At 55.9% G+C, this 27,996-nt stretch overlaps 4 protein-coding genes across 9 annotated transcripts in view; 2 read left to right on the forward strand and 2 right to left on the reverse strand.

The window, feature by feature from the left end:
* RPAP3 (RNA polymerase II associated protein 3) overlaps window positions 1-3,383 on the reverse strand; it is a 71,527-nt gene extending 68,144 nt beyond the window's left edge. Inside the window, exon 1 of the mRNA XM_050746895.1 lies at window positions 3,380-3,383. The gene's annotated coding sequence lies outside the window, so the exon portion shown is untranslated. The remainder of the gene's footprint in view (window positions 1-3,379) is intronic.
* Window positions 1-27,996, forward strand: part of SLC48A1 (solute carrier family 48 member 1) — a 1,155,028-nt gene that overhangs the window by 1,103,218 nt on the left and 23,814 nt on the right. The window lies entirely within an intron of this gene.
* Window positions 1-27,996, forward strand: part of TMEM106C (transmembrane protein 106C) — a 259,203-nt gene that overhangs the window by 15,443 nt on the left and 215,764 nt on the right. The window lies entirely within an intron of this gene.
* Window positions 5,575-27,993, reverse strand: RAPGEF3 (Rap guanine nucleotide exchange factor 3). 3 transcript variants are annotated; one of them, XM_050746867.1, is made up of 28 exons: window positions 27,707-27,993; window positions 27,022-27,234; window positions 21,123-21,176; window positions 20,930-21,036; window positions 20,606-20,727; window positions 20,255-20,423; window positions 19,552-19,636; window positions 19,142-19,202; window positions 18,953-19,029; window positions 18,610-18,756; window positions 18,038-18,150; window positions 17,674-17,762; window positions 17,294-17,372; window positions 16,934-17,084; window positions 16,766-16,848; window positions 16,082-16,121; window positions 13,210-13,291; window positions 12,763-12,909; window positions 10,732-10,829; window positions 10,138-10,263; window positions 9,865-10,046; window positions 9,529-9,619; window positions 9,364-9,414; window positions 8,380-8,467; window positions 6,985-7,049; window positions 6,514-6,568; window positions 6,342-6,413; window positions 5,575-6,004 (listed from the first exon to the last, which is right to left on the reverse strand). In XM_050746867.1, the coding sequence occupies exons 1-28, from the start codon at window positions 27,710-27,712 to the stop codon at window positions 5,886-5,888; spliced, it is 2,772 nt and encodes a 923-aa protein (XP_050602824.1). In that variant the 5' UTR covers window positions 27,713-27,993; the 3' UTR covers window positions 5,575-5,885. The 3 variants fall into 3 exon arrangements, with proteins under 3 accessions (XP_050602824.1, XP_050602823.1, XP_050602825.1); XM_050746866.1 differs by having other exon boundaries at window positions 27,022-27,372; window positions 27,707-27,774; XM_050746868.1 differs by lacking the exons at window positions 20,930-21,036; window positions 21,123-21,176; window positions 27,022-27,234; window positions 27,707-27,993 and having other exon boundaries at window positions 20,255-20,400; window positions 20,606-20,687.

Here is a 27,996-nt window from a genome sequence, read left to right on the forward strand (position 1 = left end):
TGAGGAAGAGTGCTTTACTCTGGGAGAAGCTAAAAGCTTCAATGGGGCTAAGCTAAGAGCAGCAACTCCATGGCTCAGCCTCCTGAGCCTTGTGCTCTATTTGATGAGATTATCCACAGCTGCCTGGCATGGAGTCAAGAACCAGAGAAGAGAAACAAAGATTGCTGACCTTCTCCCTGGGCCATCAGAGTCCAGCCTGCATGTGCAGGCTCTCTCTCCAGGACACAGGTTGCTCCTGCAGGACTCAGCCCCAGCAAGGCTGAGAGGGTGAAACTGGCCACCTACCTCTCCCTCTGATTCCCACCCTGGATGCCCTGTTTCCCAGGACCCCTGTAACACTCTCCCACCCAAGTAATCATCTCTGGACCTTGCCACTGATCATGCCATTAAAATTCCCCTAATGCCATTGCCTTGAGGCTCTTCTTTTTCCATTCTTTTAAGAGTGACCATTAGAAATATTAATTAGAATCTACAATTGGGCCATTAGAATCTTCCCAACTTATGTATCTACATAACAGGGGCTTTCTACTGACAACTAGAACTCAAAGAGTAAAAGGCAAGCAGTCATGCACTCAGGCAGGTAGCAGGGAGCAACACTCAGGGGTAGGGAGCTCTGAGAACCCTTCCAATGAAACAGTGCTTGCAGCTCACTATCCCTCCCATGAGCAGTCATGGCTGGAAGCCACCACTGGGAAGATGCTTAAAGGGGCCCTTTTGACACCCTGAGTTGCCAAATTCATAGATCCTCAAACATTTCTCATCCAAATTCCTGTTTCTAAATGGGGAAAGTGAGGCCCAGGGAGAGGAGGGCACTTGCCTTGCCCAGGGCTACTGAGAGACAGAGGCCCCCCTGCCCCAGCATACTGCCCACCTATGGGATCCCCTATGCTGCCTTATACTCTGGTGGACAGGACACTTTTCTGGGTGGTCAAGTAAGTTTAAAATATCCTGTTGTCCTGGCCCCCGAAAAAGGCACCCTGTCTCTACCTCTCTGCTGGCTAGGATCACCTAAGTGCCAGGAAAGCCAGTACAGCCCTCCATTCAGCAGTCCAAAACAGCTCTAGCTGCCTACAACTCACTCCAGTGAGAAAACCAAGACCCGAGTGCTCTCCAAGGGCCAAGAGCAAGGCAGGCAGAGTCAGGGTGAAGCCTGAAGCATCCAGCTCGCTGGTCCAGGGTGCACACTGGTCAGAGTCTACATACACACGCACAACCAGAATCCCACACCTCCTAGCACAAAAAGTGGGTCCAAGCTGTGAGCTTAACCTTCTGTCTTCTGGGAGTCACCAGGCTCCTCTGTGTTCTACCAACTACCACCAGCAGCATCCTCCCCTGACCCCATCGAGGCACCTGCTCTAGGAAGGCCCCCAGGCATGGGAGAGAAGACTCTTTCTAAGTGCAGCTGAGTCAGACTCGGCTTCTCAGGATGATCCAGTTTTATCATCACTGGGAGGGACAGCAGTCACCTGTGTCCTGGCCTGCAAGCCCCTTCACCCTCAGATGCCAGCAGACTGTGCTGCAAGAAGGCTACGGCTCAGGTCTTGAAGAGTCCAGAATCTGAGAGGAGGGTGCCTAAATTGGCTGCAGCAACTGGACAGGCCTGGGTGGACACTTACTTAGTATAGATCCATGGCCTGGCCGATGTAGGAGGAGCTCAATACTGAGTGTGGGTTGGGGTACTAGGACACATTTTGGAAAGACATATACTTTCTGGCCTATAGGTCTGTGGAAGGGAGAAAGGGGCTGAGGACAACTGCCAGGTCGGAATTTGCTGCAGCCACCAGCCACCATACCTGCCTGCTACTCAGGTGGCTTGTGCCAGTGGTAAGGGGAGAGCACCCCCATCTCAGGGGACAGAGCTATGCAGGGCTCAGAGGAGCTGGGGCTATGAATCTATGCTCCGACGGGAGCAGCTCTGGGCCTCAATGCTTAGGGTAAGCACTGAGATGCCGCGGCCCTGGGATTCTGCTGCTCTGGACTTCATCCCTCAGCATCTTCTGTTACTGATGGACTTGGCTGCCTAGCTGGATGATTGACCCCATGAGGGCCAGGACTACCAGTCTTAGTTTTTTCTTTTCTAGAGACAGAGTCTTTCTCTGTCAACCAAAGAAAGGACGAGTGCAGTTACAGCTCATTGTAACCTCGAACTCCTGGGCTCAAGTGATTCCCCCTACTTCAACCTCCCAAGTAGCTAGGACTACAGGTGCACACCAGCATACCCGGGTCATTTTTATTTTTTATAGAGACCGGGTCTTGCTTTGTTGCCCAGGTTGGTCTCAAAACGCCTAGCCTCCCAAAGCATTGGGATTACAGGCATGAGCCACTGTACCTGGCCTTTGTCTGGTTCAGAGTCCCTACAAGGCCTATAGTAAGTATGTGAAAATAAAAGGATGTGGGAATGGAGAGAGGGAAAAAGGAATTTATATGCTTGGGTCTAATCCTACAAAAGAATAAAATGCTGGGATTCAGGGAGCTGTCATGGGGAGTGCCGGGGGCATGGGGAAAGGGCATGGCTGATACACATCCAGTTACTTCACCTGTCTACCCTATTAAGCAGTTATGTGACCTTGGGCAAACCTGCCTGTGCCTCAGTTTCTTTGACTGTAAAACCAGGGTAAAAATACCTGTAGTACCTCTTCTGTAATCAGGATAAAAATAAGATAACGTGAGACAGAGTGAAGATGAAAGAGGATGAAAACACTATTCAAGTCTTAACCTATTATTATCATGGTAAATCTTGTGACTATTGGGAAGGAGAGCAGCCAGAGGCTGAGGGCTGTTGGGGACACAAAAGCCATAAGGCAGCGTGTGAAGGCAGGCATGCCCCCACCCAGCTCTAACTGAGTGCTGAATGGAGGGGTATGGGGAGCCGGATCTCAGGCTGTGCCTTCCTTTTGTTCGGATGGAGCCTGGGAGAGAGGGGACAGCTGGCTCCAGGCGGAGATGTTGAAGCAGCAGAGAGTGCTGGCTCCACTGACCACTCCACCCCTTCTGTGGGGAGGTGTGGCCCTCCCTGGTGTGTACCCCACAGTCGGGGCCTGAGCCTGGCCACAGCCTGCCCCAGGCCTTCACAGGGAAGTGGAGGGGAAGGAGGAAAGGAGGGGGAGATGTGTGTGTAACAATGACCTCCCTCTGTCCTGTCCTGCCTGGTAGGACACATACACAACCATTCCTCTCTGCTTGATCTCCTTTCAGGTAACAGAGGCTTTTTAAAGGACTGATGTAGGGCCACACTCTCTTTCTTCACACCTTCCTCTCAGCAGTCCCATGAGCCCCTCCTCCTTTCATGGCCTTCCTGCAACTGAGACACAAAATGGGAGCCCCTGCACACAGCCTGGGCTACTAGGGAACACCAGAGGATGCCTCCTGCTCCACGCCACCCCATGCCTGGGCAGTCAGGGAGAGAGAAGGCAGCACAGCCTCCGAGCATGGGGCCACCTTAACACGGAGCCTTTCCCTGCTCTTCTGGCTCCCAAAGACTGTGTCCTCTTGCCTGCCCCGGGCACTGTTCTCTTGGCAAGGCCTCTCCCAACAGGCTCAAAAGGCATCCTGCCCAAGAGACTGGGGCAGCTAGGAGGCCACAGGGTGGCTGCAGGGTGGTCTGGACTGTAAAGCTGATGGTCCAAAGTGGAGGGAGAAGTCCCATCAGGACACAGATGTGACCAGAGGAGAAATGCTGGTGGAGGACACCAGCCCCCATGGCGCTTGGTTTCTGTTGTGTCGCTGGGCTGGGCTCACCCTGGAGTCTGAAGGATGGCGCAGGGCCGTGGCTGGCTTTTGCCGAGACACCAGCAGACAGTGGGTTGGAAGAGAAGAAAGCCCCTGGACTCCTGACTCACCCAGGCTTGAGCCTCCTGTCCTGATTGCTTAGTTCCGGATGCTTCCGTGCTTCTCCTCTGTCCCCACCCAAGGCAAGGGAACTGGTTTGGTTACCACTGCCATCTGCTCCACCTCAGTCTCTCCCTCAGCCCTCACCTGAGGCAAGGCTGCCCCGCTACCAGACCTAGATAGCACAGGACTGCCCTTGGCTGTCACCTCTGCTACAGAGGCAGGAGCTACTGTTTCATGTGTTTGTCACTAAGTGCGGGATGGCGTTTATCATATCTGGCTTACAGGTGGAGAAGGCAGAAAACTGTTCAATGACTTGCTCAGATTCACTTAGTGACCTGAGGTCTAAGCCCAGCTGTGCTGCCTCCCTGCTAAAGGCTCTGACCCTTTCTGGAAGCAGGGGGCCTGTCTAGCCACAGCCATGGAGCTGAAGTGCAGAGGGGCCAAACCAGCTGCCTCCAGACGCCCAAGACCCTGCGGCCTCAATACCTACTCAGGGGTCATGCCAGGGGTCATGCCAGGGGCCATGAGGTCTCTCTCTGGCCAGACAAGTGCCTCCTGCTGCCAGGACTCAGGGCAATAGTGAGGCAAAAGGGTGGAGTCCCTGGAGCTTCCTGGGTGAGCTGTCTTGCAGGAGGGGTCCCACAGTAGCTGGTTCCTAGGGGAAGTGCTGAAGGGGAAGGGAAGAGAGGAATTCATGTGACCAGAGCTTGCTGGGACCATTCTCAACACTGATGATAAACCCTGATTTCCTGGAAGTCTGTCAGGCCTCAACAAGCAATGGGCTCTCCATGGAAGCTTCAGCATTGTTTCTATCACAAGCCACCCCCAGAAGACCCCAGAAGCCTGAACACCACCCAACAGGCCAGGATGAGCTCAAGTGTGGAGCAGCAGGGATTGTAGTAGGGAGGAAGCTGCCAGTTACATCTGGACTGTAAAGTCATATTGGATCACCATGGGGAGCTTATGGTTACCCTGGCTGGCTGCTGACAGGGGCTCCAGGCTCCAGCCCGCCCTGTGGCCAGAGCCCCGGAGGCCCATCTGGGTGGCATCAGGATCTTGGACCCGGCCTGGCCCGTGGCCAGCATGGGGCCGCTTCTCCTCCATAGCTCCTTCCCAGGGGGCGGGGCCTCAGCCTCCCTGCCACGCCCCCTCCAGGCTGGCCTGGAGCACACTACTATGTTGATAGTAACAATAAAGCTTCTCGGCCGGGCGCGGTGGCTCAAGCCTGTAATCCCAGCACTTTGGGAGGCCGAGGCAGGTGGATCACGAGGTCAGGAGATCGAGACCATCCTGGCTAATATGGTGAAACCCCGTCTCTACTAAAAATACAAAAAATTAGCCTGACGTGGTGGCGGGCGCCTGTAGTCCCAGCTACTCGGAGGCTGAGGCGGGAGAATGGCGTAAACCCGGGAGGCGGAGCTTGCAGTGAGCCGAGATCGCGCCACTGCACTCCAGCCTGGGTGACACAGCGAGACTCCGTCTCAAAAAAAAAAAAAAAGCAAAAACAAAAACAATAAAGCTTCTCAGGGACCACTGCACAGGCTCGCAGCCCCAAGCCCCACCGCCCGATGTTTATCTCAGATGCTGTAGAAAGAAAGCAGGGGGCCCCTGCCCCAGGCCAAGGCCCTGCCCTTGCCACACACGGTACACACATGCAGCCTCTCTCTCTCTGTGTCCACTGTGAAAACAAACTGCAGGCCAGGCTGGACAACAAAGCCAGAGGCACAGAATCTGGTAAACACCTGGTGTGGAGAGCTCTCTATTGCACACAACATCCCAGCGCACTCCACTCTCCACCCACTCCTGGGGCCTCTCTGTCCCCCTTTCCTTGGCCTTGGGTCATTCCTTATTCCCGGCTTGGGTCCACTCCGAGGTCCTCCTTAGCTGCCAGTCATCACAGGGGACGGCTGCCTCCACGCTGCCTGCTCCAGGGACTCGAGTCCACTCCACAGAGAGCCCTGCTCAGCTGTGGCCAGCCTGTGGGTATCTTGGCCCGGCACGCCCTGGCTTTCCAGACCACAAGTGCCTGCTCCAGCTCTAGTCCCAGCCCCTCCTCATGGCTCCAGCTCTCGGGAGAGGCGGGAGAGTTCCCGCTGGTTGTCGATGACCTTCAGCTGCTGGACATAAGCCCAGGTGCTGGCTGGACTCCGGGTGCTCAGGGACTGCTCCGAGCCTGGTGGAGGAGAGCGGTCAGGGAGGCACCGACGTCCCTTTGTGGAACTCAACGTTTCCCCCTCCAAGAAGCCATATCACATCTGCCTTCTTGCTCTCCACCACCCACCAACCACTTCCCATCACCAATTCCTAAAGATTGCTGTCCCTGCCCACCCCACAGGTGAGGGGACAGAAGAGTCCTGTGGCTCAGAGCACAGAGTCTGAACATTATCAGCATCATGTATGGAAGGGCCGGGCTCTGTGTCTGGCACATGGCAAGTGCCCAGGATGTGCCAGCCATGAGTAACTACCATGAGGACTCCCTCCCCGCCCACCCCCCACCACCAGCCACTTACATGTGGAAATCCTCGCCACCTGGCTGTCCTCGTGGAGATGGGAAACTCGGCTTCTGAGTGGTGAGAGAGGCACTGTGGGGGGTGGGGAGGGGTCACGGAGTCAGGGCCACCCTGGAGCTTCACAGATGATGTAGGGTGGGGGACCGCCCGCCCCGGGGACCCGCCCTCTCACCAGGGTTGTGGCTTCGGCAGTGGTGCAGCATCCGCGCGGCTCTGGCCATCATTCTCTGTGGACAACACCGGGACATGAGCTCTTGCCTGAGGGAGAAACCCTGTCCTGCTCTGTGCAGCAGCAGGGAGGCCAAGCTCCCTCTGAACCAAGGATAAGGGGCTGTAAGAGCTGGGGTCATGTGTACTTCACCCCAGAGGGGACCAGGCAGAGGACAGGAGGCAGAAGCCAGGTGAGAAAGGCTTAGAGAGAAGAGGGCTGGAAGGGCTCTTGTTGAATCGTGAGATCTCTGAGGCTGGCACCCTGGCAGACCTTCCAGTTGCAGTGGAATAAGGCAGGGGCTATTACACAGTAAGTATTCGTCCTCATATTATTCATAACAAGTTTAAGCCGCCTCCAAGCCCTGCCCCTTCCCAGGCCACAGTCACGTCCCCCAACCTATGTTAGTAGTCAACACCTGCTCCCTGAACTCACCATCTTCTCAAAGTTGATGAGGTTCTCCACTAGTGTGTGGTTTCCCTCATGAATGAAGGTCATGTCTGCAAAGAGACAGGTTTTGTTCATAGGTCCCCAAACTTCTGCCCTCTGTAGCCCCGAAAAGGTGAAGGGCATAACGGCTCCCTTGGGCCTACCTCACCCCATAGAGCCCCTGCCTCTGCCCGCTCCAGGCCCCAGCAGCATTTCCTTGTATCTCTCAGGCCCTGAAAGGCAGCCCGTATTTGTCTGGATGTCTTAATTCTTCCAGCCTAAGAACTCCTAATTCATCTCTGCGCTCCCCGAGGCATCAGCACTTGAGGTGTAATCTCTCCAACAGTGTGAGGGCACACACAGATAACTATGGGATGGGGGACGGAGGCAAGAAGGGGGGAATGGAGGGATGGTGGTAGGAAGCAGGGGATGGAGGCAGAAAGCAGGGAATGGGGGATGGAGGCAAGAAGGGGTAATGGGGGCATGGAGGCAGGAAGGAGGAATGGGGGGACAGAGGCAGGAAGGGGAGAAGGGAGGGACAGAGGCAGGAAGGGGGAATGGGGGGACGGATGCAGGAAGGTGGGAATGGGGGGACAGGCAGGAAGGGGGGTGGGGGATGGAGGTAGGAAGGGGGCGATGGGGGACGGAGGCAGGAAGGGGGGATGGGGGACGGAGGCAGGAAGGGGGAATGGGGGAACGGAGGCAGGAAGGGGGGAATGGGGGGACGGAGACAGGAAGGGGGGGATGGGGGAACGGAAGCAGGAAGAGGGGAATGGGGGATGGAGGTAGGAAGGGGGAATGAGGGGACGGAGGCAGGAAGGGGAGAAGGTGGGGACAGAGGCAGGAAGGGGAAATGGGGGGGGAACGGAAGCAGGAAGAGGGGAATGGGGGACGGAGGTAGGAAGGGGGCGATGGGGGACGGAGGCAGGAAGGGGGGATGGGGGACGGAGGCAGGAAGGGGGAATGGGGGAACGGAGGCAGGAAGGGGGGAATGGGGGGACGGAGACAGGAAGGGGGGGATGGGGGAACGGAAGCAGGAAGAGGGGAATGGGGGATGGAGGTAGGAAGGGGGAATGGGGGAATGGAAGCAGGAAGAGGGGAATGAGGGACGGAGTTAGGAAGGGGGCAATGGGGGAACGGAAGCAGGAAGAGGGGAATGGGGGACGGAGGTAGGAAGGGGGCAATGGGGGACGGAGGCAGGAAGGGGGAATCGGGGGACGGAGGCAGGAAGGAGGGATGGGGGGACAGGCAGGAAGGGGGAATGGGGGAGCAGAGGCAGGAAGAGGGGAATGTGGGGATGGAGGCAGGAAGGGGGATGGGGGATGGAGGCAGGAAGGTGGGAATGGGGGGACAGAGGCAGGAACGTGGGAATGGGGGAACGGAGGCAGGAAGCCCTGTTACCTTTGAGAAGAAGGGGCATGAAGGGGATGACAGGAGGGGAGAGCTTGGCGAGGGCCAGTCGGTACACCCGGTGGTTCCATGAGGGATCCTAGGGGAAGAAGCCACACTGAGGGGGTTGCACACAGCATAAGCCACCACAGACCCCACCCAACCAAGGAGGGGCCACATGCCCATCCCACAGCAGGTGCAGAGGCCCCAACTCAGCCTCTCCTCAGCCCCAGGTTTCACCCAGGCTCTGTCACAGGCGAGCACGGGGCTTCCAGCCTCCCATTAGCACTGAGAAAATTCACAGCACTTAGAGGGGCCCCAAGTTTCTTGGAAAAGTCTGTCTCTGTCATCTCTCTGTCCCTTTCTGTCCCTGTCTCTCTCTGTCCCTCCCTCTCTCTCCCTTTCACCCTCTGGAGAGTAAACTCCTTTGAACCCCTTGAGCCCCACGAGGTGGATTTTCTCTCAAGAGCTCCCAGGCTATGCTGATGAAGTACCTCTTCTCTGCTTCTCTCCAGAACAGTCAAATCCTCAAAAGTTCCTGGAGGTGGGAGGTTCCACCCCCAAGTCTTTCCTCGCCTGTTCTACAAGCCCCTCGGAGCTCCTGAGGGGCAGACAGGCCCTGGTGCACCATGGGCGCTCCGTGCCAGGCCCTTGGGCTCTGGAGCCCCTGACGCTGCCCTGGTACCTCAGACCCCAGGACCGGACACCCACATGCTCCAGCCCAGTCTTCACACAGGATCTCCTGCCCCCATGCAGACACACACTGAGGGCCAGAGTGCACCATGCAACCCCTATCCTAGTGCTGAACACCCCCTCCTCAGCCAGCTCCCCAAACTCACAGGCCGGAGCTAGGCCCCGGGCCGAGGTTGGGAACCCTGAAAGTGACAAAGGACAGGTATAGGGGCTGTGGGGAAGCCAAGAGTGAGGATGTCTGGAGGGCAGGGCTGAGCCAAGCTGATCCTAGCAGAGCCAGGCCAGGCAGGGCTGAGCACTCACCAGCAGCCTCTCGAGGGCAGAGTACAGCTTCCGGACTTTGTGCGGCAGCCGCTGTGAAAGGGAGGCAGATGAGCCGCGGCTCTGGGGGAGGCCCAACCCCATCCAGCACTCCCAGGAGGGCCTGAGGCCTGACCTCAGGAGGGGGGCCCTCTAAACCACACCTACCTCCCAGGTGTGGGCTAGGCGGCTGATGGCTGAGTTGCTGAGGCCAAACATGACGGCAAAGAAGGAATTGAGATTCTTCTGCTCCTTGAGGCTGTGAGCAGAAGACCCAGAGACCCTCAGGGTGAGGGAAGCAGCCACCCCCACAGTGTCCCCAGACAACGGCCAGGCCAGCCTCTGCAGAGACCCAAGCTGGATGCGGTGGGAAGGCAGAGGCTCCAGGAGACCCAGGGAACAAATAGGGTGGCAGATTTGGCAACATACTAAGCAAAGAGCGGGGTTTAGGAAAAGGTAGCCCAGGGACTCTGGCCACGCCCCACCCGCTGGACAGGGACTCACTGGGCCGCCAGCTTAATGAACTTCCTGAGCAGCTGGGCCCGGGGGCCGGGCACCGGGCAGAGACACAGCTCGGTGGCCACCCAGTACTGCAGCTCGTTGAAGCGGCGCATGAAGCGCTCCAGGTTGGCGGTGGTGACATCCCGCAGATGCTGGGGGCCCAGCGCATAGTAAATTAGCTCCACCTGGGCAGGGGCAGCAGGCGAGGTCAGTGAATGCCGAGCCGAGCCGGGCCTCCCGCCGCCTGCTTTCCTCCCCCAGCTCTGCCTCCCACACCTGGTGGATGCTGTTGAAGAGGCTCCAGTCGTGGTCCGTCAGCTGGCCTGCCAGGTCCTTGGCACTCACCAGGTCCAGCCCCTCAGCAGAGCCCACAGTGGGCCCCAGCTGGTCAGGGTGTGGGGTCTGCGGGTGGGAGAGTGCTCAGGGGGCTGCCTGAGGAATCCAGGGAAAGGCACAGGGTAGGGGGAGAGGGTTGGGGCAAGGACTCTATGCTCATGTTAGCAGGAGGGTTAGGAGGGCAGGAGCGGTGAGTAGAGGGTGTCTAGGGGCTGTAGCAGCTGGAGGATAGGGCTCTCCAGTGCTGAGACCCCTCCTTTTAGGCTCCTGTCTCCTGGGGAACCCCTAACTAGGGCAGGTCCTCCTCTTTCTCCTTGGGAGCTCCCAACCAGTGCTACCAGCCCCTGCCCTGCACAATCTTGGGAATTTCCCCATCAGCTGCAGCCCACTCCTTCCTCTGTGTGCTGAGGACCCAGCAGCAGCCAGAGCCAGGCCCTTCCTCCCTCTTCTCCCTGGGACCCTCCCCAGAATCCACCCCTTCCAGGCTCAAAATAGATCTCCTCCCTGGGCCCTGGCACCCTGCCTGGTCCCTACCAGCTCATGCACTTCCTGTGGGTTGACAACAAAGAGCCGCTCATTGAGCCCCAGAGATGTGGCCACACCACGGGCATCTGGCTGCAGGCCAATGGCATCTGCAAAGACAGCAGTGGCGGCCTGGGTGGGGGAAGGGAGGGAGGCCAGGGACCAGCTGGAGGACAGGGTGGAAGAGATGTTTGGGAGGCTGGGAGGTTGTTTCTCCTCGTAGCGGGGTTGAAGTCCTGGGCAGGTGCTCAGAATACACAGGTACATGTGCCCACACAGCCACGCTGCCCAGGAAAGCACATCCAAGAGAATGAGAAAAGATCCTCAGTGAGTCAGGAAGAACCTGGGCAGGGTCTGATCCTCCCTCAGCCTCACTTTCCTCCCTGGTAAAATGGAGACAATAAGACTTGCCCTGACTATTTCATAAGTCAAATAAAATAATGTATATAAATAGTAGCTATAAGTATATGCTATGTATAAAAGCTCTTTGAAAACTGGGAAGTGTCTTACATAAGCCTTGGTGTTGATTTTCATCAGCTCCTCATGGACTGGGACTGTGCTTGAGTTCCCAGTCCCTAGAGCAGTGGCCTCCAAAGTTAGGCACATCAGATCATTCACGTGCCCGGGGAAAATATGAGCTCTTCTACTTACATTTATTTTTTCTACCTGCTTTGCATTTCTACTCCATCAATTTCTATTTTATCTATCTTTATTATGATATTAATGTAGTAATATATGTGTATTACTTACAAACAAATATTCACACCGTGGGGTGAGGGTTTTAATTAAATATTGGTTATTGACATGGGTGTCAATCCAAGTGCTTTGGCGATCAGTGCTCTAAACAGTGCCTGGCACATAGTAGGGTCTCAATACACATGCCCTTTGGGCAACTGCAACTCACCAGATGGCCAGCAGAGGGCAGTGCTTCCCAGGGCAGGGCACACAGGAGGCCTTCAACTCTCCCCACTTACTGAATGGAGAAGACTTTTCTTTTCTCATCCCCACTTCTTGAACGCCCCTAATTCTTGTCTGTCCTGGGTTCCAGCTGTCAGGCCCGTGCCCTCCACAGAGAATGGTGGTTTTGAATGTTCCAGGTTCTCTGGAGGCCCATCTTAATAATCCTGAGCCCACCATGTTCTCAGCACTGACTTTGTGGCAGGCCCTGTGCTGCTTTACACACATTAGCTCACTTAGTAGCCATTACAACCCTTTGGTAGATACAATTACAGTCCTCATCTAACAGGTGAGGAAATGCAGGCTCAGAGAGGTTAAGCAACTTCCCCAGCATCACACAGCTAGTAAATGGTGAGCCTAAGATGCCTTCACACGTCTGGGAGTCCACAGTCTATGCTCTTAACCATCAAGCTGACCTGTTTTACCTGCTGTGGTATCTCCAGCTCCTAACATATTGCTGGCTCATAGCTGATCCTCAAAAATGTTTGCTGAGTGACTAAACAAATGAAGACTACCTAAGTTCCAAGACCAGCTACTCTCACTGTGTGAGCTTGAGGAATAGCTCACACCCTTTGAGCTTCAGTGTTCTTGTCTGAAAATAGGATAAAAGTACCTGCACCTCATGAGATTGCTATTATTTCATATTAAATGACTAAGCACAAATGATGATAGTAATAGCAGCTAATAGTTATGTATCACTATGTGCCAGGCGCCATTCTAAATGCTTTCATAGATGAACTCATTTGATCCTCACAGTTCCTCCAGGGGGCAAGTACTCCTACTATTCCCATTTTACGGATGATAAAACTGAGCACAGAGAGATGAAGTACCCTGCCGGAGGACACACAGATAAGGAGCTAAAGGGATGGTGCCAAATGCAAGAAGCAGGCTCCAGAGCTCATGTTCTTACACACTGCATGAAATGCACTTCGAATAGATGCACTCCACCTCCCATGAATGCTAGCCATCATTCACACTGAGGAAGACGAGAAAGATGACAATGATGACAATGATCTTGACTGGGGGACCTGGGTGCAGATCTGAGGGGCCACCCTCCCTTGGGGTCTATCCAGGGGCATAACTCACCACCTGCAGAATTGACCTTCACCAGCACCTGCTCCTTGGTCCAGCCATCCTCCTGAGCCAACGCCGCCATCACCTCTCTCACAGACGCTGTCACAGGCAGCTGCAGGGTCAACACTGAGTGGTCTGGCAGGCAGATGTCATAGGGGACTAAAGAGGAGACCAGACTGAACTGTGGGAAGGGCCGCCTGATCTCTACCCCAGGGCAGTTATTGCAGTAAGGGTGGGAGGAATCCCCAAGAGGCTGAGCTGCAGGTGGGGAGGCCCTGAGCAAAAAAAAGGGGTACAGGAGGCAGATGTGGCCAGCAGCCTGGAACACAGACCCTGAGGAGTACAGCATGCCACCTTGGCCCAGGCACGCCCAGGTCAAAAGCGACGACAGCAGGACAAGAGAGGCGGAGACAGCAGGGTGCAGATGTCAGGTGTGCCCAACTGGCTCAGACCACCAACCTTTATCCCCAACTCGGATGGCACAGCTGCTGCCAGGAAGGGGCTCGTCCTGGTTGGGGAGCCAAACAGGCAAGTTCCGGGCCTGGGAGGAAGAGGAACGAGAAAATAAGACTGGGAGGACGAGAGGAGAGCATGGAGGGAGGGATTGTGAGGGCCCCGTGTCACCAGGAGCACGGGCGCCACACAGCATTCACACCACCAGAGGGCTCTGCCTGCCACATTCACCTGAGCCCAGGTAAGGCACCTGGGACCAAGGCTCCAGGAGAAGACACAACGTGTCTAAGGGCGGGGCAAATCCATGCCCCTGCGTGTGTGTGCTTCTGCCTCTGCCGGATAGGTCCAGAGCAGTTCTGATATGAAAACTCTTCAGCTGTTGACTTGGATTTTTTCTTCCTTTCCCTCCAGCTACCATTTGCTACAAGCCAGGCATTATTCTGAGGATCTAAGTATTCACAATGCACCTTTGACAAAAGCATTATTATTTCCATTTATGGATGAAATAAATGAGGCTCAGAGAGGTTAAGTAACATGCCCAAAGCCACACAGCTGCTAACTGGCAGAGTTGGAATCCCTGCTGCTCCTTTCCCTCTCTGTGCTCCAACACTGTGCCAGCGGCCCTGTCCCAGTCCACCGCAGAGATGCAGTGCGTGGAAACCACTGCCAAGCCTCTGCTGGTGGGGCAGCACCTGCCAGGCAAGGCTCCTGATGCAGGTTCCCCTTCCCACCCTGCTTTTTTCCGACTCTGGTACTGACTCTGTCCCTCCTCCCAGCTCTGCGTATGGCAGATCCTCCAGGTTCAGACCTCAATCCATTGCTCTTCCCTACATTTTCAAATCTCAGGGCCCCCTGCAGAGTTCCTCACTGCCTCATATGTCGCCTGTACATGGGTGATTCCCAAAACTACCAGCCGTGCTGAACTCTCTTCCAAACCCTGGTCTCAGACACCCCCTGGATCCTTCCACATGAGTGATCCATTACCTCACACTCCATATACCCATCGGATCCCTGCATCCTGCCTCCCAGACCACTCTGCTCCCCAGCCATTCTCCCAGGCTCCAGGCTCCTCCACGCTTCCTGTAGCTTGTCATCTTGCTTTGAGGATTCTTCTTTGAAATGGGTCTCCCATGCCCCCTCCTCCCCTGCCCAGGCTAATTTCAGTTCCACCTGCCCACGAGGCCTCACTCCTTATCTACTCCAATGGCCCACCTATGCTCCTCCTCCTCCCTCCCAGGTGCCTCCAACCCTCCTCCTCCAGTCTGCCTGACCAGAGCCCCGTGAAGCTCCCGCCCTCGGCTTCAATGGTGGCCACTGTTTGCTGGAGAAAGCCCAGGCTCTTTAGCTGACCTATTCAAAACACAAATCAGACTTTGCCAACCTTGGCTCAAACCCCTTCAGTGGTCTGCACTGCTCTTAGGACAAAGATCAGACCCCCTGGCCCTGGCCCATGGGGCCCTGCCCACTTCCTGCCTGCTCTGGGGTCCTGCTCTCACTCTCGCTCCTCCAGGGATCCTCCTCCTGGGTTTCCTTTCCTCCTGGGTTTGCCCGCCAGGTATCCTCTTCTTCCTCCACCCTCGCCCCCTGCAGCTCTCAGCTCCAGTAGTCGCTTACATGGGACACTTTCCCTGAATCTGCACTGGAGTCGGCCCTTCCCCTCCCATTTTCAGGAGCCGACTCCAGTGCAGATTCACGGAAAGTGTCCCGTGCCACTGCACATCACGGGTTGTTTAACTGCTCTGCCCCTTGCCTGACTGCAGCCCCACAGGCCAGGGCTGAAGTGCAGCATCAGCACCTAGCACAGTGCCCAGCCCGCGAGGGCGAGCCCACATCAGTTTCTGAGCGTCAGCCAAGAGCCAGGCAGCATGTGAGCAAGGAGAAGCGGAGGTGGGGGCCCACAGGAGGGAAGTCAATCCTCCAGTGGGATGGGAGAGAGACCAAAGGACAGAAAGCAAGTAGGCAAAGAAAACAACTCCACCTGGCAAGAGTGCTTTGAAGAAAATCACAGAGGACACCACGGCAGAGCCTGGTGGGGAGAAAGGGGAGGGTGCTCCAGATAGGGAGATGGGAGGGGGCCTGTCTGGGAACCCAGCATTTGGCTGAGATGAGAACAAGAAGGATCCTGTCAGGCAGAGCCAGAGAAAGACGCTTCCAGGCTAAGGGATAAGTACAAAGGTCCTGAGGGGATAACAGGCTTAGCCTTCAGAGGAGAAGAAGCCAGTGAGAGCCTCCAGCAGGCAGAGGCTGGGACGCACAGTAGGCTGGGAGCACGGGGAGCCTGCTGGCCGGTGAGGCCCCTGGATTTTATTCCCAGTGCAGCCCTCCCCACCACCAACCCAATCTACCTTTCCAGTTCTTTCTACCACCATTCCTCAACCAAATCCTGGCTGCAGTCACATCTTCTCAAATCCTGGCTGCAGTCACATCTTCTCGTCCCCTCTTTGCTTCCCTTTAAGCCCCAGCTGAGAATGGCCTGGGGCCACCTCTGACTTTCCAGGGAGGGGCCTCGCCTTCCTCTGAGCTCCCATAGCACTGGCCACCAGGAGCCCTGTGGGCCTCAGAGGCCAACTCCAACCACCATTCCTTATCTCCCAGGCTCTACCTGTGGGCATGAATTACCTCCCAAAAGGAATAAAAGGCCCATGGAGTCAGGGAGTGGGGGAGGAGGGAGACCGCCTTAGGCCTCTGCGCCTCCGGGCACGGCCTGGCCCAGGGCACCACATGCAGCAAGGGCCCTGTGAACACCTGTCACAGACCCAAGGGTGTGTCTGTGGGAGGAGAGCTTCCCACGCACACAGAGCCCCTCAGGGTCAGGGGGTGAAGGAGGGGCCTGCAGTCCAGGAGGAGCAGAGGAAAGAAGCTGGGGCCAGGCAGACACCTTCATCTGAGGAGATGCATTCCCACAGCCGTTCTCCAACCTGCAGACAAGAGAGAAGGGAGGTGAGCAAGCCCGGGTATTCCTGGGCCAGCAGCAGGGAGGCCCCTGGGGCTCTGGATTCCCCCCGGCCCTCACCAGTGGTTCAGAGGTAAGCACGACCAGGTAAGTATCACATAAAGAGGGGCAAACACGGTCTTGAAACCAGGCCCCTGGACTTTGTGATTTTCCAAGGCCAGGAGGGGAAGGAAAAAGTTAAAGGCAGATGGAGACCCAGGGTTTCAGATCAAGTGCTGTTTCAGATGAGCTCCCGATCCCCCTGAATCTCAGCTGCTCCCGTGGGAACACCTGCAAGGGTGAAGGTAAAGTCTAGGAAATGTACTGGGCGGGGCTGGCAGAAACTGGCACTGAGGGTATTTGGTAATAAATGCATGCCCAATGGAGGAAGTGAGAACAGCAGGTACACTCAGGATATGAGAATGAATAAATGAATGAGTGCATGACGCATGAGAATGGATGGACGTGTGGCGTGAGGGTGAACAGCAAGGGGACTGATAAGAACAAGGAATTGAAGTAAGTGGTTCAGCCTGGATCTGAAGCCAAGTGCTTGACTCCAGAGCATATGCTCTTGGTCCCCGTGGCACTGCCAGTTATGGAAATGACAAATTAACGGAATCAAAGCATCACCTGTGGTGTCGCCGCCTCTCTGGCCACTGCTCCCTCAGCAGGTTGCTGAGTCGGGCGTCCCTGCCCACCAGGTCCGAGAGTTTCTAAGAAGAGCCAAGATGCATTGAGATGGCTGTAGCTGTGTCCACCCCGGGCAGCCCAGCCCTGCTGTGCCTCACTCCCAGGTACCTGGAGGAAGCTGGTAGCCACAGGGTCAGTGTGGAGCATGGAGCCATACAGGGCCACCCACTGGCTGACCAGCCGCAGGATCTGCTGCCTCTTGTTGCAGATGTAGGTGCTGCGCTCCTGCTCACTGCCACCCGCAGGCTCCGCATGGAAGGTGGGCACCAGTCAAGGGAACCACAATATCCAACCAGGGCCACCCACCTGAGGCAAAGGACGGGCAGGATGCCCAGGCCCCAGGCAAGCTGGGCCTGGCAGCAGGCTGGCATTTAGAGGACTCAGCACAGCCACACTGGTAAGATTCTCTCAACCCTATGCACCATCCTATCCCCTACACACACCATCCCCGTGGGGCTGGAAGGATATTGGTGCAGAAGGGCGGCACAGAGTTGGGCGCTGGGCATGAAGACCCTGTGGGTCAGGAGGAAGTCGCTGAGGAATGTCTCTGTAGGACAGGGTAGGGGGATGGGAGGAGGCTTCAGAGGCCAAGTCTGCTGAGCACAGGTGTATGGACAGATGGAAGGACCCTTCCCCACATCCCACCACCTGCAAGGTACCAGCAGTGTCCAGCCCCTGTGATAGTGCTCCCCACTAAGCCAAGAGCACAGGTAAGAGGACTTATTGCCAACCACTGTACAGACCGATCCAGCATTCGGTGAGGTCAGATGCAGGGTACCTGGCTCTCTCCCAGGCTGCATGGACCACCCAATGCGTCAGAAAGCAGGCAGGCTGTCTCTTGCCCTTACCTGTTGGGTCATGAGCACTGGAATCTGGTCCCATGGCCTCCAACAGGAGCTCTAGGATCTTCTCTGGGGTACCAGACATCACTGTATACCTAGCAGAAATGGCCAATCTATGGCACTGGTGCCACCACTCCCCACTCCCACACCTGGGCAGACATCAATAACCAATTACATCATTTTTCTCGATTAGCCAGCCCGTCCCACCTTAGGGCAGGGAAGAGACTGACTCAGCGGGTGCATCCTGGTCCCTCAATACCTCTCCATCCACGGGTGGCCAGAGGGCAGGGATATGACACAGGGGAAGGGAGCAAAGACTGGGAAATGAAAGGAGAGACAGTGTGGAGAGGGAGCATGGCAGGTATGTTACCGGTTCCTGCCTGGGGTTGGGGGTCGAGATGGGCCGGCGCCCTGAGAGGCTCTCTCCAGCACCAGCACCACTTTGCCATGTTCTTCCAGCCGCATGGTCTTTGCCTCCACATCCTGGAGAAAAGGCCGCACCCCATGCTCAACACATGATGTTCCAGCTTTAGACCCTCTCATCTACCTCCTTCATTCCAGCCCCTGAGCCCCATGAGGGTCCCACAGGGACCCACAGCCCTTCTCCCACCTCTGACTTTGGCTCCACCTCCTCAGCCTTCCCTTCCTTCCATGCATCCTTCCTGCCCCACAGCCTAGTCCCCTGCCCCGTGCACACCCATCCTTCCCCTGGTCTCCCACACTGCGCCTGAGGTCACTGGTCTCGCTGAACCCCTGCTGTGCCCTATGGGCTTCACCTTCTCACACATACCCAGGGCCATGGTCCCCACTGCCAGCCGTCATAGCCCAGCGTCTCCTACCTGCCCTGCTTCTTACAGGCCCTCTGCTCTGGTCCCTACTCCTCGCCCCACATCACTTCTCTGGACGAACGGCCCCTGCCCTCCCCGACCCCAGCAGCAGCACCTTGATGATACGGTTGAAGTCCTGCTTGTCCACACGCAGGAAATGACAGTTGTCTTCTCGCAGGATGATGGTGGCTGCCCGGGGTGCATCATTCACCAGAGCCAGCTGTCCAAAGTCATCTCCCTCATGCAGGGTGGTCACCAGCCCCTGCAGCCAGGCCTCAGTCTCAGCCCACCCCTGCCAGCCCCAGCCCTTGCCAGGACAGACCCACAGCAGGAAAACAACCCAGACAGGAGACACAGAGGGTCAGCAGCAGTAGACTAACAAAGGCACTACCCATGAGGAACGGACCAGGGAGCAGTTAGGACCCAGGGCACTGGGGCGGGGAGGAGGGAGGGCTCACCTTGCCATGGGTCACCACGTTGACAGATCCCTTCCAGATAATGTACCATGAAGTGCCCTTGTCCCCCTGGCTGAACACTGACAGAGGCATACCTCAGACCAGGCCCTCCTGGCACCTACCACTCCTTCACACATCCTTCTGCCCATGTTCAGGCCCTGTGCCTGGCTTCTTGTGCCCTGCTGGACTTACACACGGTCCCTGCCTTGCTGTGTGGTTCAAAGAGCAGAACAGCCGCTAATTCTCGCTTCACCTGTGTGGTGGAGATAGGAGAGTCAGTGGTGACAAGTTCATGTGCAGAGCAGCCAGGCTTTTGCTAGGGGTGTGGTTAGGTCCAAAGACACAAGTGCTGAGGGACAGAAATGTGGCCAGGTCAGGTGTTTCCAGGATTTGGCAGGAGACAAAGCAAGTGGAGAAAATGGGCTGAGAGAGGCGGAAGGATTTTCAGACAGAGTAGCGCTGGGGGCAAGAAATCAGACTGAAAATTTCCAGCCACAGATGGAAGTGGAGAAATGCCCTCTGGCCCAGCAGTTGAGTTTCAGGGAAGTCACAGGAAGAGGAGATGCCTGGGACAGGGCAGGGCTGGGAGGGGCGGGACTGACCGAGTTGGAGAGGTGGGCTACAGCCTTGATGTGCAGCAGCTCCTCAAAGATGAGGTCCAGCTCTTCATCCGTGCGCTGACCTGGGCTGCAGGGACAGGAGGGATGGGAGCACACCGTGAACTGTGGGCCCGCCAGGCGCAGGGAGCCACTCTACCCACCCAGCCGAAGCCCAGACAGTGCCTCAGCAGCGATGGTTATCAGCAGCGGCTAACCTTTACTGAGTGCGCACATGTGGCAGCACCTGTGATGAGCATTTTGCATGCATTGTTTCACAACAAGCCTAAGGAGCAGTTCAATTATCCTCACTTGACAGAACAGGAACTAGCATGGGGAGGCTCAAGGTCACCCAGCCAGTAGCCGGTCCAGCTGGAATTTGAACCTGGACCCACCGGACTGCAGTTTCCAAAACTCCCTTGCTTTCAGCCACAACTGTGTCTCTGAGTGGGAAGGGTCCTCAGAGATCCCCCTGGCCCAACACCCTCATTTACAGAGGAAGAAACTGACTTGGGGTCGGTTTGGGAGTGTGGAGGGATCCGGGTCACACAGTGAGTCCATGGCAGTCAGGGCCAGGGGCTTCTGGGCCAGCCAGGTTCCCTTCCCTCCACAACAGGTGAGGGATGTCCCCAGAGATCAGTGTGAGAAACCACGGAATCTGAGTGCTGTGTGGGGTCTGGGGTCACGGGGTGCAGGGATTCTGACTCACGGCTTTCGAAGTGCCACAGTGAGCAGGGCGTCAGGCCCCCGCTGGGAGAGCAGGGCCACAGCTTCAGCCAACTCCTCCTCCATCTCATGAGCTCCCATGGGCTCGGGCTCGGGCCCGGGGAACCGGTAGAATTGGGCATCTCGGTCCTGGAAGGCCCAGTCGTGTTTCACTGGGGGGCAGAGGCCCAGGCGTGGGGAAGGAGAGGAAATTGAGGCCATGTGGATATGAAACCCCACAGCAATGCCACCCGTCAGCACTCCCCAAGTAATGCCTGCTTCCCAGGACTGCCCTGTCCTGTCCCCATCACTGCCCAGCCCAGCCCGGGGCACCCCACCCTGGGCTCGGGCTCACCATGGCAGAGGGCACCTTCATCCAGCAGCACCTGGCAGATTCCCACAACTTGGCTCCGGGAATGGACCCCAAGTCCCAGGGCCAAGATCCCATCCACCAGCTCCCGGCCAGAGCAGCACTGCCTATGGAAGGTAGAAGGGGACAGGCCAGTGGAAGGAGGGTGGCAGGGAGAGGGAGGAACTCTGCATTAGAAAGGCACCCTCTGAGGCCCAAGCCTGGTTCGTCCCTCTGCTAGAAGCAGGGTGAGGCCCAGGTGCCTGAAATAGAGTGGAACGGAGAGAAAGCAGGGAGGCTGGGCAGGGACGCAGCAGGGCCTCCACTCACCGATAGAGCCTAAGGTGGTACTTCCGGTCTCGGATGAGGTTTGGGCAGGTGGCCAGCAGTTGCCGATGCAGCTGCCTCCCAGCCCTGAGCACCCGCTCTGTGGAGGCCTTGGAGGGAGGAAGAGCACAGTGATTCAGGCTCTGAACCCCTCATGGTGCTGCCTGTCCCAGCTCCACCCCACCCAGGCTTCTACCTGCTCCAGGCTCTCGCTGAAATCCAGGGACTCCTCGCTGTTGGTGAGTGGTGTCTGGAGGCAGCAGGGAAAGTGTGCACATCAGTGTGAGGCCTTCAAGCCCAGCTCTTGGATACCTCCCCTCCCCCATCACTTCCACCCTTGCCTAGGCCCCAACCCCAAATGCATCCATGTGGCCATTTATTCAGCAAATAAACAAATATTCACTCAGCACCCTGTGCCTCGGGCATCGCCTCTTCCCACCCTGCCATCCCGATCACCAGACCCAACCCAAAGACTGCCTCCTTACAGATGAGAGCCCCAAGGCACCCATTCTGCTTACTCAGGGCCCAGGGGTGCCCACACCCCCAGGTGAACTGCCACTGTTGGGGGAAAGAAGTGAAGGAGCTGAAAGAAGCATGAGAACATGAGATAAGAAGGCCCGTGAGACGGAAGCCAGGATGTGAGCAGCTCAGGAAGCCTAGGAACGACTGCTCCTGGGCTGGGGTCACAGGCCTGGTCCCCAGCCAGCTTCTGTGCCCTTCCACAGGCCCGTGAGCAGGTCTCTTGCCATCTCTGGGCCTCGGATCAGCCTGGTAGTTAAAAACACAAATGCTGGAGCCAGGCTCCTGGATTCAAATCTGCTCCCCTACTGATTGAAGATGTGACCTGAAACAAGTGATTTAACCTCTCCCTCCCGACCTGAGTTTCCTTAACAATAAAATCTATAAAGTACTAATGATACCAACTCATGAGGCTTTGGGAGAATTAAATGAGCTGCTACACGTCGAATGTTTAAAGCATTGCCTGGCATAGAGCTGTATGCACATGTTAGCTAGTACTCATCTGTGAGGCATTAGGGTGGGGCTGCTTGCTGGAAAGCGTCTTTCTTCTCTGAGATGTTGCTAGCCCATGCCCTGCAAGAGTGAATAAGTCCTTGGTGGCACACAGGACTGGCTCAGGAAGACGCACTTTGTCACGGAAACACTGCTTAGTAAGGATTCCCTGCCCTTGGTAACAATCAAGCCATTTGGAATTCCCGGGCCTGTATACCCTGGAATAATGGCCAAGAAAGCCCCTCACAACCCTTCTCTTCCTGCCACCTGAGAACTGGGGTTTGTGGGCATCTCTGGACAAGATGCTCTACCGTCTATGAGCCGTCTCAAAGAGCTCACTGTACAGTTTACGAAGCACTTTACAGTTTACAAAGCACAACCACCCCCTTGATTTCACTGGATCTCATGTAAAATAGGATCAGACGTAAAATAGGCAGAGCAGGCATTGTCTGTCCTCTGTGACTTACGAGGAAATAAAAGCCTGGAGGTGAGGTACCTTGTGTAACTCAGTCGTGCACACTTGGGACAGCCAGACAGCTGTGGAGAAGTTCAAGTTCCCACCCAGAAGTGCTCCCATTCTCAGTCTCCCCACACCCACCCCACCTACCCCTTTCCTCTCCCCTCACCAGCCAACTCTCTCCTAGCTTCCCATCTGCCCTCGGGTCCCTGAAAAGGACCTGCCGGGGAGTTGCAGTACAACCAGGCCTGGTGCTGGCAGGGCCCTGAGCACAGGCATCTTGGCACTGCGTGCCCAGGCAGAGGCCTGAGGTCTGGCATGCGCAGGCGCCTGGCCCAGGGCTGGGCGGAAGTCACTAGGTGTCCCAAGGGTATCCCTGCCCGGGTCATGGGGCCGAGCCCAGTGCCAGACACAGAGCCCCGGAGACTTAACGACAGGAAATGAGGAGGAGGAGGAGCCAGGGAAGGGAGGAAGGGCAGGAATGCTACCCAGCCAGCCCCCTGTGTAGGAACAAACAGTGCCTGAGTGCTAATGACTTGTTGTTGTTCATGTCAAAATGCCCAGGTGGCCCCAGTCCCTGCCCCAACTCCCACTGGAGCCCACAACCCAGGCTCCAGCACCAGCCCCTTCCTGGTATTATTCTGACCTGGAAGAGGGCACATTAGGAGGGGAGGTGCCGGGTCACATGGCCAGGCTGGTCATTTCCTGTCCTCCCCCAGGGGATGAGCATGCAGGTCAGAGAATAGGCCCTAGCCCATGAGCACGGAGGAAGGGACCTTAAGGAATCCCTCTCATTTTGACAAGGAAAGCAAAAGCCCAGAGAGATCACACAACTATTTAGAAAGGTAAGATTCTACTGAGTAACTCTGCTACTGGTGCTGACCCCAGAGGTAGGTATTTGTTTCCTATTTCACAGCTAGAGGAAAGAAAGCTCCAAGGTTCTACAACCTGCCCTAACTGTTGGTCAGTAAGGGCACCAGGATTCATACCTGTGTCTGTCTGATTCCAAAGGCCATGCTCTTAGCATTACGCCCTACCGTCCGTCTCCCATGATGCCTATCCCCATGTTTCCTCAGCTTTGTGCTATGGACACAGACAGTAGAGGTATTCCGCCTTCAGGCAAGTTGCGTGGGCAAGTAAGTTTGGAAACCACTGGGTTAGACAAAGGTAGATAGGTTTGTTACTCTACCCTTTCTGTGCCCCCAGGATGTTTGTGTGCATGGCAACCTTCTAGGATGGGGGCGAGAGAGGGCTGCTATTCAAGGTCAGTGGTCAAGTGTATGGGCTCCACAGCCAGATGCTTGGGTTCAAATCCTAGCTTCTGCATTACCATCTGGTTATGCGAGCTCGTGCTGATTACTGAAGTTCTCAGTGCTTCAGTTTCCTCGTCTGTAAACTGGGGTTGATGATAAGAATAGTACCTATCACAAAGGGTTATGAGGATCAAAAAGTTAATAATATAAAGTACTTGGAATGGTGCCTGGATCATAGTAACTACTGAGTAAATGTTAGTTGACTTGATCAGATGTTATTATTTCATGATGGGCCCTATTATCAGGACACAGTGCAAAAAAAAAAAAAAAAAAAAAAAGCTATACCATGTCAGTTTCAGGGTTCTCAGTTGGGAAGAAGTAGCTGATATGGGTCAAGGTGAAGGTCCTCACCCACTCCCTCCTTTCATTCCTGAACAGAAAGGTTTCAGGGTGGAAGAGGAGGCGCTAACTCCCCTGGCACCAGCACTGTGGCCTGCCCCACCCTCACTCCCTGTCACTGAATGTCAGAGCCGGGCTGGAGAGACAGGCACAGAGCCAGACAGCCTGGGGACCTGTCAGACCAGTTCCCTTGGGCCATAGCTAACATGTTAGGCTAAAGCTGCTTGTGGTGGGACAGGGGAAGGGTGCATGGGGTGAGGTGATGCCTTAAGGTGTCAGTGTTACTATTTGTAGCAAGAGAGAAGTGCAGCGTGGTGGTTATGTGGTTATGAGCTTGGACTCTGCAGCCAGATTGCCTAGGACCAAAGCCCAGCTTTGTCACTTAGCAGCTGTGTAACTCTGAACCTGTCACTTAACCTCTCTGTGACTTCATTTTCACATCTATAAAATGGAGATGATGACATTAATACCTATCTCACAGGGCTGTTGTGAGAATTATTTGATATGATAAAGGTAAACCTCTTACAATAATGTCTGGCACATAAGTACTGTATAACTATTAGCTGCTGCTATTATTTGGACAGATTGGATGAAAGTGTGTTCTCTGAGTTACAAAATAGGGTCACTTCCCCAAAAACAGTCGCACAAAGAGAATCATCTCAGACTTCCCTGAGCTAACAGAACCCACCAGAGGTCACTGATCTTGCCCCTGCCCCCAGACATCAGACAAGGTCTCACCTCCCCCCTCATGTTTTCCAAAGATGTTCTTCCATTCCATTCCAGTGTCACCTTTGCCATAGCTGTTAAGTCTTATCTTAGTCTGTATCTAACTGCAAGCTCTCCTACTGTAACCCGCCTGCATTTTCTCTTGTCCTGGTCTAGGTAGGAACGGAAAGAGCTGTCTTCAGACTTCTTCTCTGGGAGGTTAATGGGTTTTCCCCTTGGCTTTCGAAGAGGGAGGTCTGGCATCAATAACTGGCAGTGCTGTCTTCCTGGGACTCGGGCTCCACCCCTTTACCGTGGGTGTGCGTGCTCACAGCTGGCACTCATTCATTCCCTCATGGAAGCCTTCCCTGGGCTAAAGGCATCATCAAGAGGTAAGAGGTACAGCTTCACAGGTACCCAGAGCCTCTCAAACACAGGAATGATGGAATGAAACCTCCCCACCCCAGTCCCCAAAGATGGTCATCAGAAGAGGGAGCAGCCGCCTGCCTCTAAACACTAAAAATCTAAGTTCCCTCTAGTCACCAACGCCCACCTGGCAGGGAAGGGCCTTGTTTCTGCGCCTTTGACCCCATTTACACTCCAGCAACCTTCACCCCCACCTCTCCAGCCTCCCCACGCACACCAGCCCTTCATTTCTGGGGGCTGAGGGGAGTCAGGAAACAGCCTGGTGGCCTCCTCCACTCCCTCCCAGACTTCAGGTCCCAGGGGATCCTCCAGTGACCTCATTGTCCTGGCACCTGACCTTCTCCCTACCCCCTACCTTGCCTCTACAAGCTGGGAAGGGGACAGGAAATGCACAAATAATTATAGCCTAAGAGGGAAAGAGGGAGGGAGGGTTCCAGCCCACTGGCTCCAGGCAATAGGTACAGCCAATGACCCAGAGAAGAGAGCTGGAGGGGTAGCGGGGGAGGACCCAGGTTCATGATAAGGAAGACCCTAGTAGAGAACAGCTCTACCAGTACTGACACTGGACTCTCCTCTCAATTCTGAGTGCAAAGAGGAGCCCCTCATCTTGGTGGGTCTCAGTTTTTTCAACTCAGCCTCAGCGTAAATGGCAGTTGGGCAAGGTAGGGGGAAGGAGGGAGAAGGTAGTGGTTATTCTACTAGAAAGCACTTGCCAATAAGAAATGAACTCTCGGCCAGGTGCAATGGCTCATGCCTGTAATCCCAGCACTTTGGGAGGCTGAGGCAGGTGGATCACAAGGTCAAGAGATCGAGACCATCCTGGCCAATATGGTGAAACCCCATCTCTACTAAAAATACAAAAATTAGCTGGACATGGTGGTGCACAGCTGTAGCCCCAGCTACTCAGGAGGCTGAGGCAGGAGAATTCGCTTGAACCTGGGAGGCGGAGGTTGCAGTGAGCCGAGATGGCGTCACTGCACTCCAGCATGGTGACAGAGGAAGACTCCAGTTAAAAAAAAAAAAAAAAGAAAGGAAAAAGAAAAAAGAAATGAACTCTCCTGGCCAAGCGCGGTGGGTCACGCCTGTAATACTAGCACTTTGGGAGGCCAAGGCAGGTGGATTGCTTGGGCCTGGGAGTTCAAGACCAGCCTGGGCAACATAGCGAAACCCGGGTGGACACATGCAGTAAAGATGTAACTGAATCTCAAGCTAAGCTACTCTATTTAGTCTCTGCCGATTTGGATAGTACACCCATTATCTTGCCTCCCAAATCCCACCATTCTTTCCCCTTCCTGCTCTCTCCTTCATTCTTTCAGGTCCAGAAATGTTTCTCACTAGCAAAGGGCACTTCGGTCATCTCAGATTCTCCAAATGTCTCAGAATCCTTCCCTGAGACCCCAAAGGCAGGTACCAAGCAGCGTCCACATGACCACCTCACCCCAAGCCCAAAACACAGAATTAGCACAGTTCAGTAACTCACTAAAGGAGAATGCTGCCACAGTGACGTACCCAAGAACCGTAACCAAGCTTACCTCACTCCAACCCCTTGACCTGGCCCCTATACCTCCCACCTTCACCTGGAGAGAACACACAAGCACCTCACTCAATGCCTGGCTCACAGAGGTGACAGAGAACAAATCCCGTTCCCCTTCCCCCTATGCCCATGCGTGTGTGAGCCACCCACGCATACTGCAGACAAGCTTCCTGACCCACTGTCTACGGCAGCTGTACCACTCTACACCCCCAGAGCAAGCTGGACCACCAGCAGCACACCGAGCCACGATCCAGGCCCCCCTCTAGCCCTGGTACTGACCCTGGCACCTGGGCAGGTGAAAGGGACTCACCCAGCGCAGCCCCTGGATGCAGCTCGGACGCTGGTGCTCCAGCAGCAGCTGGTAGGAGCAGCTTCGGGGCCGGTGCATCTTCCTCAACACCATGTTGAGTAGTGTCCCCTCCGGCACCACGTCAGGGAGGGGTCCCACCCGCGGTGCTCCCAGAGCTGGGCTATCCTCCACAGCCAGGCCCACCTGCCAGCAGCTCTCACCTGGCCAGCCCACCTGTGACACAGGGAGGAAAGTGGACAGCCATGGGACGGGACTGGAGCAGCTGGACCACAGTTCAACTGCCCCAGGCAGAACTACTTCCTTAGAGTCCTCTGGACTGGTCAGGCGGAGGTGCTGCAGCCCTGCCAGGAGCTGGGGGGAGGAACAGGAAGACCTTTACTGGGGCCTGCCGGTCTGGCGCACTTAGGGGTCTCCAGCTGGCTCTTGGAAAAGATCAGGCCCTTTTTAGTCCTCTTTGGAATTCTGTCCCATCTCACTGCCCATGCCCCTGCAGGGATCTCCACCACCTCCCAGTATGAGGCTGTAGATTCACTGGGTCTCCCAGAAATGCAGCTTCTGCTCAAACCCTTCTCCCCTCCTCCTCAGCCCTTACCAACCCTCTCTCTCCCACCCAAACTCCCCACCGTGTCAGCTTCCTCTCCCGCCCTCTCCTGCTCCTCTTCAACCCTGACCCCACCTTACCCACCTTCATGTTTCTTTTCAAGCTCGCACAGCAGTGCAGGCTCTAACAAAAGGCTGGGCGGTCCCCAGCGACCCCCATCAGCTTTGATAAGGGAATCGGGAGGGAGCCGGTGGGTAAGTCCAGGTACAGCGAACGGGGCCAGTGCCTAGCTGGACCGGCTGCCAGGGCAGCAGGATGCAGAGCTCGGTGGAGAGCTCCTCTTGGGTGAGTAGAGGGGTGGGGGCTTGGTGGGGGGACGCCACCCAGCCACCGGCGACAAGGAGCCCCAAGCCTCCGCCTTCGTCCCAGACGAA

The sequence above is a fragment of the Macaca thibetana genome, chromosome 11, assembly GCF_024542745.1.
Source record: "Macaca thibetana thibetana isolate TM-01 chromosome 11, ASM2454274v1, whole genome shotgun sequence".
NCBI lineage: Eukaryota > Metazoa > Chordata > Mammalia > Primates > Cercopithecidae > Macaca > Macaca thibetana.